Source organism: Lonchura striata, chromosome 1 (assembly GCF_046129695.1).
Source record: "Lonchura striata isolate bLonStr1 chromosome 1, bLonStr1.mat, whole genome shotgun sequence".
Taxonomy (NCBI): Eukaryota; Metazoa; Chordata; class Aves; order Passeriformes; family Estrildidae; genus Lonchura; species Lonchura striata.
The window spans coordinates 65,752,626-65,771,121 of NC_134603.1; the positions used below are offsets into that span (position 1 = coordinate 65,752,626).

An 18,496-nucleotide genomic window follows, 5' to 3' on the forward strand; every position below is an offset into this window, starting at 1 on the left:
AATGAACTTTGCCTGTATTTCAGGCTCAGGAGTCTTCCTGGTTTTCGGGTTTCTTTATGCAGTTTATTATGAGCACTTTAAAATGTACAATTCCACATTATGAAAGAGTGGCTGCCAAGAGAGCCTAATGATTTTATAAATCATTTGAGGTTTTGCTGAAATTTTTCTAAAGATTTCATCACTTACAATACCAGTCCGTGACATTTTAAAGCCAAACAGTTCACCCTGGAGCAGAGTGATATTGAAATAAGCACAATAATGTATTGTAGTGTGTGTAGACAACCTCCCCCTTCAGCCCCTCCACTGCCTGGGCAAAGACTAAGGTCAGTGAAATATGAACAATGGCTTTTTTATACAGAGGCTTGTATGGCTGAAAAAACAAAACCCATACTTAAAAGCTCAGCATAGAAGCTTGGTAGAAAAGGTGCTCAGAATTTTTGTCCCATTCAGGTAGAAGCACTTAAATGTGTAGTTAAAGTGGAAGTTTCAAGTTATTCTAAGTTGGAGTCAAAGTGAAATAACTGGATATTTAAGATCTTGGACAGCTTGATTTGAAAAATCTTATTGCATTTGATTGCGAACTTGAGATCACAACTTACAGATGTATAAAATTCTTTCTGCTGTGCATGAAAGTCTGGAATAGGCATGGGCTGAAATGAAATGACCTGTGTAATACATGTTAAATATGGAGCTTTTGTTGAATAATTTGTGAAATAGTATGTGGAATTGTGTCTCCGTTTTCTTAGTAAAATTCTAAAATTCTTTCACTGAAATTGTTTGCAGATTCTTTCAGTGAAATTGTTTGCAGTTAGCTTAATATTTAACCTTCAGAAAAGAGAATTCCAATTAACAGCTGTCATTATATAACTTTAGAATATATCTAAAAAAGGTAAAATCTAAACCTTGCCTGTGTTTCTGCTACTATAAAAAAAATTATCAGAATCATAGAATGTCTTGGGTTGGAAGAGACCTTAAAGATCATCTGGTTCCAACCCCCTGCCTTGGCCAGGGACACCTTCCACTAGACCAGGTGGCCCAAAGCCCCATCCAACCTGGCTTTGAACACTTCCAGGAATGGAGCATCCACAGCTTCTCTGTGCAACCTGTTTCAGTGCCTCACCACCCTCACAGAAAAGAATTTCTTCCGTATATATAATAATTGCAGCTTCAATTTGGTAATAAGGTAATGTTAAATGTTGTGGTTTCCTACATAGTGTTCAAAATTGTTGTTTTATTTATTCCCCACTCCGCTGCAATGATTCAGGGACACTGTAGGAATGGTTGAAGTTAGTATCTCTAAACAGCAATAAGTAATGTACAAGTAAGGAAAAAGATATTTTCCTTGTAGTACTTTTGCAAGTCTCAGAGCATTACCTGTACTAACTGTAGACTGGGGGTGTTCTTAAGAAAATGCAACTCTGTAAATTACAGGTTGCTTTAGTGTTAATTAACTGCACCAGTGCCAAAGGAATGGCAGCAACTACAGAGGAGCAATTTTCATTCATAATAGGATTGCCTTTCTTAACCCTTTGCACTTTAAGGATGTACTTTCATGAGCTCAGCGTTTTGCATGATATGCTTTATTTTAACTGTTTGTTGTACAAATTTAGTTCTCCCGTAGACTCCTCCTCCTTCCCCACCTCCCCCCTCCCAGTTTGGAATTCCGTAGCATTGATGCACTATGCTTGTCTGTAACATTGCAATGAGAGAGGGTTTTCAATGATTGAGCTCTGGTTGAAAGCCTTTTGAAATCAGCTAGAAGATTCCCAGTTGCTTCAGCAGCTTCAGCATCAGACTGTTTGGTCTGTCCCCATTTCCTTGCCGTGCTGTAGCTCCATGTGCATGCTTAGCACTTGCAGGACGAGCTCGTGTTAGTGTGTAGCACTCCTAAGTTGACTTCCATTCCTCACTAACCAATAACTGTGCAAATGGTACAGGCCACCCTATCATGATGACAGGCCCTATTGGAAACCCCCCACAAGTGGAGAGGACAGCATTTTACGGTATATCCAGGAGCAGAACCAGAAGAATTTAGGAGGAGTCCAAAGCATGGTGTACCAAGATAAACTCATGACGACTCTCTGAAAAAGAGCCATCTTCATTTCACCTGCCATCTTAGACATCATTGCATTCCATGGTCCTTGTCTGTCTGCAGTATGTTCAAAGTGTATTGTGCATAAAGTGTGTGTCTTTGTATGTACATCCATCCTTGTTTAATGTTTGTGGACATTCTTGGGAAAAGTGTTTTCCATATCTTCGTTTAAAAAAAAATCTTTAAAAACCTTTTTTGAATTCTGATAAGAATTTTCAGTGTCCTGAGACCAGAAATATTTCTGGACGTTTTCAATCTACCCTAATTTCAAATCTGTGACCCTCTGCCTGCTGTTGAAGATCAGACATTTGTGCCTTAGTTATTTTTATTACCTTGTTTCTTTTGAGTCAAATTAATAGACTGAGAACTTTGGTTTTTAGTGGCATGCAAAGAGGAGCTTGGAGGGAGGAAAAAACAGAGTTCATACTGGCAATCAAATTGGCTTGTGGGCCACCAACAAAGGGAGCCTATTGAGGCAGTCATACATTTGGATGTCATTTGTTTCTAGTTTTGTGTTCTGCAGAAGAAAATAGAGGTGCTTACCTAACTTTGAAGACAAGTATAGGGAAAGAACACTGTAATAAATTTCACAGAGTATGTATATCTTTTTTACTTCTTATATTGATAGCATTCCCCAAAACCATACTTGCTGCTATAAAGGCAAGAATGTTAAAAATTAATCCTTGCTAAAAGGGTGCTGCTGTAATCTTATTTTTAATGTGATTATGGAAGTGAGCGTTATAATTACATGAAACTACCTACTGGTAACTTTTCTCTGAGTGGGCTCAAAAACACAACATATAATCAGTGCATTAAAAATGAGGACATTCCAGTGGAATAGCTCTATTTTTTTAAAGTTAGACATTTGTGAAGTTGAATGTATATTTTGCAGATCTAGGACTTTGAATTGGAATGGCTGGGATTTTGATCACTTGCAGACTTTTTTTGTTATCTTCAAACCAAAAATCACAGTGCCATCTTTACTCGTGTATTTGTTTTAGTTAGACCTTACATCTGTGGTCTCTCTGAACTTGTTGGAATGGATGAATCTTCATTTGGGATGTTTTCAAGATGAAGTAGTTTTTAACTTGATTTTGATAAATACACATTTATAAATGGCTATAGTGAATTTTTTCAGAGCAAATTTGATAGTTTGACTTTTTGTGAAATACATTTGTTTACAAATGCTATCTTTTATTATTTGCTTTGATCTTTCCTGTATGTGCTAAGTACAAATAAAAAATGTCAATCTTGTTGATCTGGTTATGATGCATTATTTATTTTTGAAAGATTTTGGGGGAGGGTGGGTAGATATGCTTGTACCTGATTTCCCCTGTAGTTACTAATGCTGTGGTGGATCAATGTTTCTAGTACAATCTGTAGAGAGGGGAAGACAATAAAGCAACTGTGCACTGAGATGTGAAAATGCCAGAGTAAGCCTAAAATGTGTAATCACAGAGGCTGGCTTTGGTTTCTCCAGACTAGTCTTCCTCTATTTCGGCAGCATTTTATTTAAGAAAGGAAAAAAGAGAAACTTTGTTGGATCCACTGAAACAAAAGTCTAGTTTAGCTGCTGTTCTGAAAGCATTCTGGAGGATGGTTCTTTGAATAGTCACATTGAAGTGTGGGGCAATGGCACTTTATTATTTACACACCTACATTCATAATACAGTATCATTCTTGTCATGCAATCTTGTCAGCTTCCATGTGCTTTGTTGCCAGTGTTCCACCTCATCCTGTGTCGCTATGTGTGGTTTGGTTTGTTGCTGAAGGTGCACGGAACAAGGGATCCATTCCCTGACAGACTGCAAGAAAAGACAGCTGGGGCCCAGCTGGTCCTGTAAGTGTTAAAAAGCCTCAGGCACATTGGTGAGGAACAACCTGTGGGCCTCGTGTACTCTGCACTTTGTGTGTGTTGCCTCAAGGGAAGCACTTGTCATTCTGCTCCTCTGGAGAAGGAGCCCACACATTCTGCACTCGCTTTTCACTTGTTCATCCCTCATCCTCCCTGCTGCCTGCAGAAATCCGAACCAGCCAAGTCACAGAGCAATCAGCTAGGTAAGAAGAAATCAGTGTCTCTATCCCTTTAGACATAGTTGGCTTCCTGTAGCAAATGGGCTGGGATGCAGTTGGAAAGAGGGAGCGTATCTGCCTGATTCCTCTCTGACCCCAGTACTGCTCTTACCTGTGCAGCTTACACCACCCAAACAAAGGTGGATATGGGTGGACAAGGTAGTATAAAATAGTTGCTTTAAATATTAATAAGCACATTGTTAACTTTTTCCTAAAATTAGCACAGTCGTAACTCACAACAGATTGTTTTTAACAAGTCATAGAGGTCTTGTGATGCTAAGATTACAATTTTTTGTTTGAAGCAACATGAAACACTGCAGCTGAAACCAGATTACATGTAGAGAAGGGAGAAAGAAGAAAAATGGAAAATGTTTGTTTAAGTCTGTTGTTAAATGCAGCAGCAATTTTTATTTGAAATATTGGGAAAGTTCTGTCAAAAAAATCAATACTGCATCTTAATTTTGTGCTGCTTCAGGAATCTTCTGGTAGTTTATAGGCACAAACTCAATATAGAAGCTTGATGGTCCTGGTATGTGAGTGTTTATACACTGAATGACTGAATTACTTTACCTAGGAGTTCCTCATGAGGAAATGCTTCACAGTTTTTGCCAAAAAGCATGCTACACAGTTATTCTAAGTCAATGCATTTTAAGTGTGTTCGAAATATACACAGGGAAGTTTGGGTGGCTTTTTTTTTTTAAAGTTTTGAAGATTGCTAAAAGGAGGTAACACCACTTAAATCCAAATGAAACGTGTTCTCAGGTGTACCTATTGAACTGCATGTGCAAACTTTCTCCACCCTATTTTGAAGTGTGTTTGCTATCTGAAACCTTCTTTTTACAAGTCCAGCATACACTTAGAAACTTCTGTAATTTGATTACAGGTGATAAACACTATCCTTGGATCAACTTGGGTTGCGGGGATGGAGGGAAGGTCTGAGTATAGCAATAGGTCTTGCAGAAATTACACTGATCTGAAATCCAACATGGAATTGCTTCTTCCATGTGCTGGAGAATCAATTGATACAACCTGGCTGAGGGTATCTTCTGATCATCTCTCTGCACACCTTCCTCCTGTGCTTAATAAAGCTGGAAACCAGGTCTTCCCTAGCAGAGCTTAGGCCTGGCTCTATGCTCTGTATATTTGGATTTGCAGAGGGATTATCTTGGCCTTGTAATAACCATAATCCTCTGTCTTCTCCCCCAGGAACTGCTGGGGGAATTGAAAAGCTGGTGACTCTGAGCCACCACATCTGTAACACAAGCTGAAATATAACGCTTTTCACCCTCAGCCAGGCCCTGGCATGCAAACTAATGACTAATATTGAATACTGAAATATGATACCTGAAATGCAATACTGAAACTGTTGTCACTTTGAATATATTGTTTTAGTGTGGGCTTTTTCATCAAACTTTCATTTTCAGCTATTTTTTTCTAGTTGATATGAGTCACAGGCATAGGGAACAAAGAGATCAGGTTTTATAATGCATTTCTAAAGCTGGCAGTCAGGGGCTTGTATACTTAAAGGAAAGAATTAAGTCTTTCTGGGCCCTTTTGTCATTGAACCCATGTACAAACTGACCAAGAGGAGGATTGATTTCTCACATTGTGAATGGCAACAAGACATACATTATGGCCCGGTGATGTAAAATGTGATTTTCTATTCTTCTGAATGAGCACTGCAGAAGATGTCTTTTCAGCTTGCAAGAGAAAGAGTGGCAGAGCTTGCAAGTAATTTTGAAAATGCAGCTTCAGGTGCAGGCAAGGAATGAGCTGGGGAACATCAAAGGCAGCAGGAGAAAAATTAAACCAATTCTGTCACCTGCTTCTCAGGCCTCAAAGTTGGCGAGATGGGGCTCTCTGAGAGGAGACAGTTCAGCACTGCAATCATCTCTTTAGAGAGGAGAAATCTTTTCAGTTTGTGTATCAAGCAGGCAGGCTTCTACCTACCTCAAAGGAGAGAAGTTTTGATGCACATCCATCTAATCTGACACTGCAGTTCTCTGTTGGCAATTGGAGGTTTTCCTATTACTCTGCAACAGGGAACCAAGGAAAACAGACTTGTAGAGCCAATGCTATCATTGCAGCATTGCTAATGGCAACTAGAGACTGCTAGTCCAGAGCTGCTACAGACCAGCATTAATGGACATAAATTAGAAAATGTAATTTTTTAAATTGACCTCAGACTGTGTATTGTGCTTTGAAGGGGATCCACTAGGACCCTGGCTTTTGTTAAGACATAAGTTTCATGTGAACCTTGAGAGGCAGCTTGAACTAACAGTCTACACCCTAACCAAACTTTTGCTCTTTTGTTACATTGTGAGGATGTAGATTTTGAACTGTTTCATAATAAATACCTTTTTCCTATGTTACAGTCAAACTGCACATGGTTTGAAAATCACAGTGCTCTTATGCTGCTCCCAAATTTTAGTGTTGAAGAGCCTGCAGGAAAATCAGTCCTCCTTCTCAGCAGGCACATAGAAGAATGCATATTTTGGGAAAAAAAACAATCCTAGTCAAATCAGATCAGAAAAAAGCATGTAAAGAGGTGGGCCATACTTTTCTGTCTACCTCCTGCAGTACATAGCAAAGCAGAGTGTGATAGTCATGAAAGCATTGTTCGACTTTCCTTGTTTTCTACCTCCTGTTGTACCTTGAAGTGGCTGGCTGAAGAGTTTCCCTTCCTCAGGACATGTGCTGTTGCCTTTGTTGCCACTGCATCACCAAAAGAAATCACAATAAACAAACAAACAAAAAAAAAAAAAAAAAAAAAAAAAAAACCAAAAAAACCCCAAAAGAAACCCAGATAATTCAGTTGGAGTTCTTCCATTGGTATGAATCATTTCCTGTAATAAAGCTCCAGAGTAAATGCTGTTCTCAAGCACTTACTAATGACTGTTTCATGACTGTGCTGTAAAGCAAAACAACTTACTTTCACAGAGCTGACTTCGTAAGTGTTAATCTGAATTTAATTGTAAAGTTCACGTGTCAGGCCTCCCTGTGTGCTGTCCCCTGCAGATATGAGTATCTTGCTATGGAAAGTACAAGCATGTCTGTAATAACTTGCATACTGAATTTAATTTATGCATGTAATATACTTTCAGTTTTGGACGGTAAGAAGAGATTTAAAAACCACCAGAAACCTTTCTCTTCCATCCAGTTTTTCTGAAGATGATTTTTTTCCCCTTCAGTTAGAATCTTGTCAGACTTGGCACACAGATTGGTGGAGATAAGAATTTCCACCAGCCGGACACAATGTTACTTCTTTGTTTTGTTGTTTTTGCATAATAGCTTCCTAATGGCTGTGGGATACTCCTTTGGGTTTGGTGGCTTATCTTCTATGATCTGTTGCCTGTATCTCTTCAGAAGCAATCCAGTTTGTCACTAGCAGAAGCAGTTCTGATGACTGCCTTAATCATCACGCCCTCTCAGAACTGAGGGATCTGCCAATTTAAAATTAAGATAAACGTTGAGCTGTGGCTATGGGAACCAGTGGAAATGCCCCTAGGGTTCTGTTTTCAGATTGCCACCACAATTATATTTCCACCATGAACGTACTATCTTTGTAATATGCTTGATTATTTTTCTTTTCCATTTTCATCTTGCTCTTTCTTTTCCTCTTCCCTTTCCTCTTAATTTTCCTTTCATAGCACTAGTAGTAAGACCTTTATCTTTAAAACTATCAAACAGCAAAATCTGCAGCTCATTACATGAAAGATGTTTTTTTGGATTACACAAGAACAAATGTTTCGTACAAGAATAGTTTGGAAAACCTCTAGTTCCTGGTTTACCAATGTCTTATGCTGATGAATTATAAAAATTGCTATTTCTTTTTTTTAACTGAGGCAATGAAAAACATCATCTACTTTCCAAGTCACAACAAAAATGAAAGAATTAGCCACACCTAATTAGAAGTAGGAAGTACTGATCTAATGCAATTAAACTCCGGATAAGAAGCTAATTATTTTTAAGTTACTTTTTCCTCCCTAAACCTATAACAATCTGTGCTGGAGTTATAATCACAGTAGCTTACCTGCCATTACCAATTTCTGCAATTTTGTCTTCCTTAGAGAAGTAGAAATACAAATCATTAATGAGTCTCCAGTGCTCTCTAAATTGTGTAATCGCACTGTAATGAACTCAGTAGCAAAACAGATGTCAGAGTGGCTGCTTCGTTTCATCTCCAGGGGCAAGGCCCTGAATATTGAGGCCTTGCTGGCAAGCAGCAGAGCCAACATCACGGTGCCTCCAAGCAGAGTCTTTCTCATGAATAGGAATATAGCAGTCAAACAGGAAGGAAGAGCTCAGGAAAAAAATGGGTCAGGCAAACAAAAAACTCATGTAAAGGGTTTAGGCGAAGCAGAATTTTACAGTGTTATGTGCAAAAGAAAGGAACTAGAAAATGAAAAGCAATGGATTCTCCTAGAAACTTAGAATGGAGAAGAGGAATGAAAGCAGCAAGGGAGCTTTGTGATTTCAGCATCTGTGTCTTGAGTACCTGGGGCTTTCTCAATCAGTAGCAATGCGGATTTGAAGCAAACTTCAAGGAACTTGAATGTAAAATTGGATGCTGCTTCTGTATCAAAATTTCGAGCCCAGGAGGCCTTTGTTTGTTATTACTCATTTTTAGTTTCAATTGCTGCATTTAATGTTTGTGTCTCATTCTCTATATCTGAATTAAAAAAAAAAAAAAAACAACTGTGAAAATGGCTTTAAAGATGAAATGAACAGTTTCCTGCTGTAAGTCAAAGTCAGATGAGTTGCCCAAGTATTGAAGTGAGAACCTGCCAGAGATAGGGCAGAGGTTGCAAGTATGTAATTAAGAGAGGTCTTGCTGTGCTGAGTGATTGATTTTGTACTTTTACCTGTTAATACTGTGTTTTAAAAAGGGCAAAATATACAACCTTAAAAGAAGTCATTTGTGTGGCAGTGGAGTTGGTTTTGGGCTGGACTTTAAAGTTATGGCAAATTACTGAAAATCCACAAGACAGCATATTTTTTGTAAAGCATTAGCAGAATTCAGAATCAGAATGATTTAGAAGCATGAAAATTACACAGTTTGGTTAATTTCTTTTAAAACAAGTTTTTTTCCGAAGGAATTTCAGCTTAGTGAGGATGGAGACAGAAAGGAGATTTTGTAAGATGGGAGCATATTGTTAAGGGAAGATAAATCCAGTGGATTGGCTTCAAGGCTAAGGGGATTACACCTTTATAATCTGCCAGATGCAAGGCTGCTGTAGTTCCTGGCTTCACAGCCCAGGATGAGATGCTGAGCATTCATTCCAGAGATGCAAATGTTCACTGAGCACCCACTCAGCCGCCTTGCCAGAGAGCAGAGGAGAAGGGCAATACCTTGAGCAGTACCTGCATACACAAACAGTGGCTGACAAATCTGGAGCTGCACAGAAAGCTCCATCCTTCTTGCAAACACCTCCACAGAAAATAGGACTACAGCTGAGAAGATGCCCTGGACTGTGGTGATCACAGCTTGACCTGCCAAGCTGACCAGCAGCTTGCTTACATGGGGCTGGTCACTTTTCTCACCTTTCTCATGTGCATCCTGAATTAAATTCATCCTGCACATGAATTCACCTCTTTCCTTTCTCTTGTCTCCTCACAGGTACCCCTGCTTTTTCCTTGCATTGCTTCAGGTTTTGCTAAGTCCATACTCAAAGGTCCCAAGGCTACCAGCATAGTTTGGACCTTACACAGAGTTACTGATATAGTTTCTTAGCCAGTGTTGGCCTTGCAGGGTTGTTCTCACCCAAGAGACCCTGATACTCCTCCTTCAGAGCTCTGTGATGTTTGGCCATTGCTCATGTATCCCTACCATAAGTACTTGTGAATTCCAGCAATCCTTCTGGGCATGCTCTATAGTATTTTTTAGCTGCTTTTGCCTTTATCTTTTATGTCCAGCAATTTCTATCACATCCTGTGATTTCTTGTGTTCTCCTCTCTTAGCTAAGCCTCAGGCCTGTGCCTGCTTCTCTGCATCCTTTGGCAGCAACCAGTGAGCACAGTGGAGATGAGACAGGGATGTGCTTAGCTGACAGGGCCTGAGTTATTTAATGAGTTAAGTGATGGGAAAAGCTGCACCATGGCTAGCAATCTGAGATTGGCTGCAGGCTACCTCAGAGACCACGGATCCTTGCTTGGCTTTGCTCCTGATTTAACCTGAGCTAACTTGCTTGGATTACCCACCTCAAGTTCTATTTCCTAAGGACAAGGACATTTCCCTTTGCCTCTCTGAAAGGGGAAGGCAGCAGACTTGTGGGAGAATCTTGTTTGTCTTAGAAATTTTTATGTCTACTTTTCAGAGTTTTCTCATCTACAAGGACATCTGGGACAATGATTTTTTTTTTTTGACAGGTGATTAAATATCATTAGCTATTGTTAGTGTTAATTAAAAGCATTTGTAAATTAAGAAAAGCATGCTTAGTTCCCCAGTGGGCATATTTTGCATGACAGTTTTGCAAGAAAGTATTTTTTTAATGATCTTTATGCAGATAAGGTGAAATCTATGAGGACAACATATTTATTGAGTCAAGATTTGTTCCTTGGTATTTTATACCATGTGCATGCTTTGCTGCAGGCTTTATTCTGGTGAAGAATTCCAGATTAGTTTTGCTTCAAAAGTTAGTTCAGCATCTTGTGTCCTACAGCAGGCTTCCATCACCATTTATTAATATATTTTTTTCCCTATTATAATTTTCACTTTAATTTCAAGGTGTTTGGGAGAAGATTGCTGGCTGCCTACTCTGCTTTCTGAGGTGTCCCTAGGATTGGATGGGAACTGCAGATCATCCCTGGCAGCAGGGAAAGAAATTTGCAACACAATTTTCCATGCCTTCCCCTGAAGGAAGCAAATGGGCTAGCTGTGATGTTCTGGTGTCAGAGCAAAACATGGATGTGTAACCACAATGTTAGCTTTAGTTACACTTCACACAGCCAGGAAGCCAATTCTGGCCAGCAAAGACATCTTGGTTACATGGTGCTGGAAGAAAACATGACATTGGTTTGGTTTTAGTGATCCCAGTTTTCCTTTACTTATGAATACTCATTGCTTCTATATGTCCCAGTCCTTGGCTGCAAAATGAAAGCTCACCCTCTCTCCTGTCATTGCAGTCATCCTGCTGTGGTCTGTGTTCTCTTCTTATGTAATGCTGGGTGAAGGCTTTTGCTTGAGTCCAATAGCCCTGGCCATTAAGTGATACTCATAAATACTGCCTTCTTCCTATCCCCTCAATTTTCTCTTCTTTCCTCTCCACGGGGATATTTTCAGAGAACAAAATTCCTCCTCTCTCTGTGCCGCTTGCTGTGCTTTAGGGAAACAAGTGCTATGTGAGATTCTAAATATGATTAAAGTTTAGGTAAAAGTTCATTGTGGTTTATTTGTTTGGGGTTTTTTTAACTGCTTTTGAAACATGGAGAGGGAATTAACCCAGAGTCTACCCTTCTTCCTCCTAAAAAAGGGAGATACTAAGCCCAAAAGAGTGTTTGGCTTAGCATAGCTGTTAAGTCTCCTCCCCCTGGCTGCCACACTCAAGTTTCACACGCGGTGGCTGCTTTCATTACATACACATTAATTCACATATATGTTAACAGGCACTGCAACACTTCCCCTGGCTGCCACTTGGGAGCACATCTAAAGCCCATTTTGATGTTGGAGAAGGTATTGTAATGATACAGCGATGGGTGATACATCTCCCAGAACTGTCAGTGCAACACTGACAGTGTGAATTTTTGCTGCCAAAACCTGTGCAACTCACCACCAGCCTTGCTCCGAGCTACAGATGGGGGAGGACTGAAAGCGGTTCTGAAGATGTTTGTGGAAAGTTTGAGGATTTTTAAATACTGGAATATTGCAGTGGTTTGGTGCAGGAGGAATGTTCCAAGCAAATAGAGGTGGGTACAGTAATTGTTGAAGGTTATTTATCACAACCAGACCTAGGAGCCTGGGATTTTTTTAAACCACTGTTCAGCTATGGTAGGGAAGGTCTAAACTCTTAGAGTCATCTAGGAGGCACAATAGTTTGAGCCTGCTTTTTGCAATTGTCCCTCCAGGCTCCCCATGGAGAGGAGAGAAGAAAGCCCCATCATTTGCTCCCCAAGTGTAACTTCAGACAGGTGGAAGATGGCTAGAGGAGGAGTGGAGAAAGAGGGGCATGGGCAGGGGGCAGGAGTAAGCCTGCTCTGGGACACAAGTGGAAGATGTTTCTGTGGGGCTACACAGCAATGTTCTACAGGAGACTGAAGCTGGTAGCTGGGAGGCATGGAAAAGCAATTATGTTTTAAAAAAAAAACCCTTGTCACTCACAGATTACACCAAAATGGGAGTCCTTGCATACAGGGCCTGTCATGGATGGAGGAAAGTATTGATCTTAGCACATCAGAAAAATTAGGGCACAGCTCAAGAGGAATGTTTGTGCTGTTAGGTAGGAGTGATGTGTCACAGCTGAGGTTGTGGGGCTGGAAACCTGGCCAGTTTAAGAAAGGATCTGATGTTCTTGAGCATCACATATTAAACATGAGTCAACAATCCCAGACTATCGTAAAAAATGGCTTCTTCTAGTGTATAAACAGGAGTAGATCCTCTGGGACTTAGAAACAACCCTTTCTCTTTAAAACATGTTTTCAAGGCCTCAGCTGGAATGGGGTGTCCAGTTCTTAGCATCACATGTTGGAAGAAGAGCAGGGGGAAGCTGGGTAGGCAGGGATGGCAAGATGTCTCAGAGCTGTATGGAATGTGCAACCTGTGAGGGGCAGCTGAGGAGTTCAGAGCTCTTCAGATCCTGATGGGAGGTGTAAAGGGCCATTTTCAAAAACACAGGCTTCTGTAGCAAGAAATAATTGAATTCTTAACACAGAATTCTTACTGTGTCTGTGATGGATGGGAGATAAAACAGTGGCTTAAATTGCACTAAAGGAGACAGAATAAACAAAGAAATAAGTGTACACATGGTGAGACACTGAAACTGATAGCGCAAGAGGGTCATGGAGTCTTTGCTAGTGAAGGTGTTGGAGGTTCAGTTTAGGTAACACAGGCCCACATCCTTTGGTTTTGAAAGCCTTCAAAAACTTTTCTGTTCCCTGTTTTCCTATATCCTCTTAAGACTGTTGTGTGTGTGGATTCTATACTAGAGACATAGTTTGGTAAAGCAGTAGGTGACTGGAGCACATGAAATCTAAAATGTCAGCTGAAAACAACTTTTTGAGTAAAGTGTGAGGAGTTAAAACTGAGACAGAGGGCTAATAATGTAAAATGAAAACTGTAAAAAGAAATTAGTAGATATGTGATATTTGCCTTGTTCCTCAATGGGATGCTTTCTTGGTCAGAAGGAAGTAATTAATGTGAATTTGAGGCTAAAGGCATCACTAACCTTCTTGTAAACATTGAGTGGCCTTTTTGAAGGTTCAGCCTGCAGAAACTGAATCCTCAGGAGTGCCTTTTCTTGAGTGAGGGACAAAGAAGAAAGAAATGTTTGCTTCCTTTGCACAGTTGCCTATAGGGCCCTGCCTCATTTTTCTTGAAGGACAGGAGCTGTCTGTATAGGAAACAGCTGGACCTTGTTGAGAAAGCACACAAGTAAATAACAGCAGAGAAAGAGGAAACCTGCAGGTCAGCCAATTGATGTTTAAAAAGTAAACCAAAGGTGTGATATTGGCATACTAGGATGGCCAGAAAGCAGGTGCAAGAGAAAGGATGAAAACTACTACCTGTCCATATAATGCACATAAGTCTGAGAGCATTACTTGATGTCTGGGGAGCAAGTATAAATTCCTAGAGGTCAGGATATGAACACTTTATAATATGGTCAAAAAGTTGGTTCACTGAAAGTAGTGATTTATTTACATCAATAGACTGAGAAGGATACATGAGCATGTTTTCTATTCAGGTAAGCCAGATAGAAGTAAGCAATAGAAAGCAAAATTAGCAAGAAAAGGATGCATTCAGTGGAAAAGTGTCAAGTGTATATTTAAGACAGTGGAAGAACAGAAAAGTGAAAAACATGTGATATGAGATAATAATAATGATGTCACCTTGTAGAAAACACCTTAAGATACCTAATATATCCCTAAAATATATATGAGAGTATATAGAAAAGGTACTTGGACTACTTATGATATTTTTGTTTGGGTACTGTCAGCATTTCTAGTTGGTAGGCTCTGGGGCTGCTGCAAAGCCTGTTGTTTCTGATTGTTCAGTAACTCCTTGGTAGTGAGGGTGTCTGTGCAAATGCCCAACCTCATATGCATCGAGCATGCAAGAGTTGGCTGACCCTGAGATAAGTTTGTCTCGACATCCGTCAGTTGCCGTCAGCCCTGGAGGAGTGCAGATGACCACAGACTTTTCCATAGCTGGCATTTGGAACATGGGATCTCACATCGGAGAGTGCTGCCTGGGTAGTGACACCCTGTCTGGAGCTTTGTGATCTGCTGTCCTCAAGGATTTCAGTGCACAGCTGAACATCAGCTTTGCTGGGCTAGTTCTTTACTTCTTTGATGTAAAGCTCTCCCTGCATTTTACATTTTACATGTTACTCTTCTCTGGAAAGTCAAGAAATACATCTAGAGAATTTGGTGCACATTTGCCCTCATGCCAGAGGTCAATTCAGTTGGCTTGTTCAGTTGCTCAGCTCCTTCTCATTTCAGCATGGAAGATACCTTGGGATCATAGCAGTGTGAGGAGTCAGTGTAAGGATTTGGTGTGATTCATTTTGAAAAGACCAATTGAAGATCTGCTAAACCAGCCTGCCAGTGGGTGAAATGAAACTCCCAACACATAGGGTTTTGTGTCTTGAAAAAAACTGAATCAGATAGAAAAAAAAAAAAAAATGTGCTGAGGCTCCAGCCCCAAACTCATTTCCCAGCAGGGTTTTAACCATGTGAACAAAACCACCTCTCCTCTCAGTCAAAAAATGTCATGCCAGTCCAAGGCCCTTGAAGGGAAAATGCAGGAGAGCTGCTACAATTAGTGTGCAATCTCATTAGCCTGTACCATTTCCCCCCTGTAGGCACTTGCTTCATTTGATTATAGCAGTAAAGATATAGTGCAGTTTGAAAAGACAGACCAGTCCTGGATTATTTGAGCTCACAAAACCTGTCCCCTGTGGATCAGACACCTATTTCTATTGTTTCCTTAAGGCAAAAAGCCATCAGAAGTGCCTTTATTGGCAGCAGTTGCTTCATGCCGGGAACCTGCCAAGATTAATATACACAACATTCCCCTCCCCACCTTCTGCTTTCAAAAAGTAACCAGCATAAAACTATTTTTCAATTAGTACCCAGTCAGAAACCTCATGTTGTCTGAAGTTGTTACTAAGAAGACAGTGGTTATTAAACTGCGTGTTTCAGTAGAACTTTGGAAATTATACAGATGTGTTTATTTTCAGATGACTGGTTAATTTTGGTTTGAATCACTAAGTAATCTGCAGAAAACATATGTAGCAAGTATCTTAGGTATAATTTATTCATTGTTCATTTAATTATTCGGTTTGCCTTCATTTCATGCTGTCAGGTTTTTGGCTGCTGTTATTAATAAGAGCAAACTGAAAACCCATGCAGCTGAAGATATAATTTCTTTAGCATATCTCAAATAGGCAGGGGATTAATCTTTTGTTGAAATGGATTGATTTACTGCAACTACTGTCTAATGCACTACTATAGAATAAGTTAAACCTTAGAAAAATTTTAAGCACTCCTCTGAGGAAAGCACATTCAAGTAGTTTGCAATATCTATGTAGAATTATCTCAATCTTCTTTGGTTGCTGGAATGAAGAGAAAATATCACTTCTATAAATTCATCGTCATTTCAAACAATAAACTGAAACAGTATCAGTTAAAGCTAATGAAGAAAAGCAGCACTGTAATTTGTCACCTCTCAGTTAGAGATGGTGAGTTAAAATGTCAGCGTATCCCCATTTGCCAGCTATTGCAGACTGACAATAGTTACACTCCTAACTAAACACATGCAAAAAGCCCTCACCAAGACCCATACTAGTTTTGCCAGCATTGGTACAATTCATTTTTGACAAAGTGCTATTTTGTATGTTTTTATCTATAAAATGTTTTATTTTCTAATATTTTCCCTAAGTCAGAATTTTTTTATATAGCTATTTTTGCATCATAAATTTAGAGACCTAAACATTCTCAGGAATGTAGTCTTACTCTGAGACTGTTCCTTGGTCTGGTCTTTGGACAATTTCACTTTAAAAAAGTTATTGTTTTCTGGTTGACAACTTTCCTATCCCAGGAAAGACTCTAGCAGAGATTATGTACTGTGTAAAATCAAAAATAGTTCTGGTCTTTAAAGTCATACAAACAAGCAGAGGCATCATTTTTTCTCATCACATAAATCTTGTGGAGATAGAAAACTGTAAAGATTTGGGATAAAAAAAAATTATTTACAAAAATGCTGCACATTTTTTCCCAAGAAAGTTTTCACTCTGTCTCTCCAAATGTACAGTTGGTGCTACTGTTTACTGCTCTAATTTGAACTGATTTATTTTGTAGCTATCCATTGAACAACAGCGATCTGCATCCGTTCAACATTGAGGAGAATGGTGGAACTCCATATACCACAAAAATGGCTGCAAGGCACCACCACCACCATCGCCATCACCACCACCACGCCAATTATGGTGCCCTTGCTCCAGAAAGCAAGGATATTGTTTCTGCAGTTCCAAATCCAACCAGTAAGTCCACTGCAGTGATTGTTATTTCAGTGATTGGGCTGCTTTCAGGTTTGTCTTGGGCAAGGAGGTAAAGGAAAGGAAAGGAAAACAGTGTGCCTTTTGGTTTTTCTCCTGGAAGAATGTGCTTCCTGTTATTATTTGCTAGCTTTGTAGCATGTGCAAATGAGACAAGATTTGCAATTTCCTTGGTTTGCTACAGGGTTTTGGTGTTAGGTGGGTGTTCTATAGCTGAACAAATTCCTCATTAGTCACAGATACTGACTCTAACCACTTGGCACAGTCTCCTTTTTCATTGTTACTATTTGTTTGTGTAGTTTCACAAACCTACCCTCATCTGCTATTGTCTTTTGCTGATCTGTCCAGCTGGCCCTGAGTCCTCCTTGTTTGGATCCTATTTTCGTGTCTGGGCACAGGCAGCAGAAATTTTGGAGCCCTGGACATACAGCATCTTGCTCTTAGTTTGGGTAATCGGAATAATTGCAAGCTTTAGCTACCAAAACTGGAATACTCCTGCTTCCTTAGTGGAGAAATTCTTGGCTTGTAGAAAGTAGCGAGGAGAGAAGCCTATCCATTTCTGATGCAGTCTTGGGAAGTTTGGGTGGAAGTCTCTGCTGCTGAACGTGTACAGGCATTTTTAAGGGTACGGAGCTCGGCCAAATATTTTACACAGGAAATGGAAGAGAAACAGCCCTGTCATTGAGCAGTCCTACTTCCTGCTCTCCAGATTTACAATCTCTGCACTGTGAAGTGTGTAAGAATATCAGATGATGAGCAAAACAAGATATGATCTATTATATTCCTTGTCTCTAGGAAATGAGTTCTTCCCTTGCCCAGTTTTTGCCTTCATAACTGTAAATGATGCTGAGATAACTATCCATTATGGAATCTTTCACCCTGGTCAGTTAATCTGATAATTTTCAAATTCCTGAAACCAGGGTCTTGGACTGTACTGGGTGACCCTGACTGTAAACTGTCCCACCTCAGCAGTATCGCACAGGCATCTACCTGGACAAGCACTTTAATCAGACCTTGTTTCAGAAGATCAGAAACATTTTCTTTCATTTTCTTTCCCCAGGAGAGTGTGATAGTTTTGAGGTATTTGCATCCTGGCCCGGCTGTGCAGTCCCTGGCCCCCGGCAGGGCAGTGCAGGCTGTGCTGGTGCGGGGCTGGGGCGGCTGCCCTGGCCCTGCCGCGGCCGGGCGGTCGCAGGTGCTGGGGGATGCTGGCAAGGCTCTGCTGGAAAACCTCTCCCGGCTATCAGCCTGGCACCGTGGGAGGCGGTGACCTTTCTGGGGGGTGTGCCAGCCCATATTTTCCTTTCCCAAATTAGAGCTGAAGCATGCCAGGAAATTCATTCCAAGCCAGCTATGCTGCTGCTGAGTGTCCCGGCCCATGAAGCGCTGCTGCCCGGGACTGCCACCCAGCCCACAGCTCCGTGCCCCGCTCCAGTCCCCGCTGCAGCTGCTGGTCTCCAGCTGCCCACCGCCCTGCCCTGGGCCCACCTGCGGGACAGGAGGCAATTGAAAAAAACAGCAAAAACCACACAGCACAGGGTGTTTACTCCAGCACTCTCAGGTCACACAGCTTTCCTGCTTCTCCTTATTGCAGAAATAACCTTAGGAAAAGCCTAGAAGA

The 18,496-nt window shown here is 40.5% G+C and overlaps 1 protein-coding gene across 5 annotated transcripts in view; it reads left to right on the forward strand.

Annotated features, from left to right (window-relative positions):
* The window catches only part of EPB41L4B (erythrocyte membrane protein band 4.1 like 4B), a 207,498-nt gene that overhangs the window by 118,616 nt on the left and 70,386 nt on the right, over window positions 1-18,496 (forward strand). For 3 of the 5 annotated variants that reach the window (XM_077784982.1, XM_077784967.1, XM_077784970.1), the window contains exons 16-18: window positions 1,073-1,183; window positions 1,938-2,003; window positions 16,679-16,860. In XM_077784982.1, coding sequence (XP_077641108.1) covers window positions 1,073-1,183; window positions 1,938-2,003; window positions 16,679-16,860 — 359 coding nt within the window. The remainder of the gene's footprint in view (window positions 1-1,072; window positions 1,184-1,937; window positions 2,004-16,678; window positions 16,861-18,496) is intronic. The other 2 variants (XM_077784973.1, XM_021528767.3) reach the window with 2 other exon arrangements.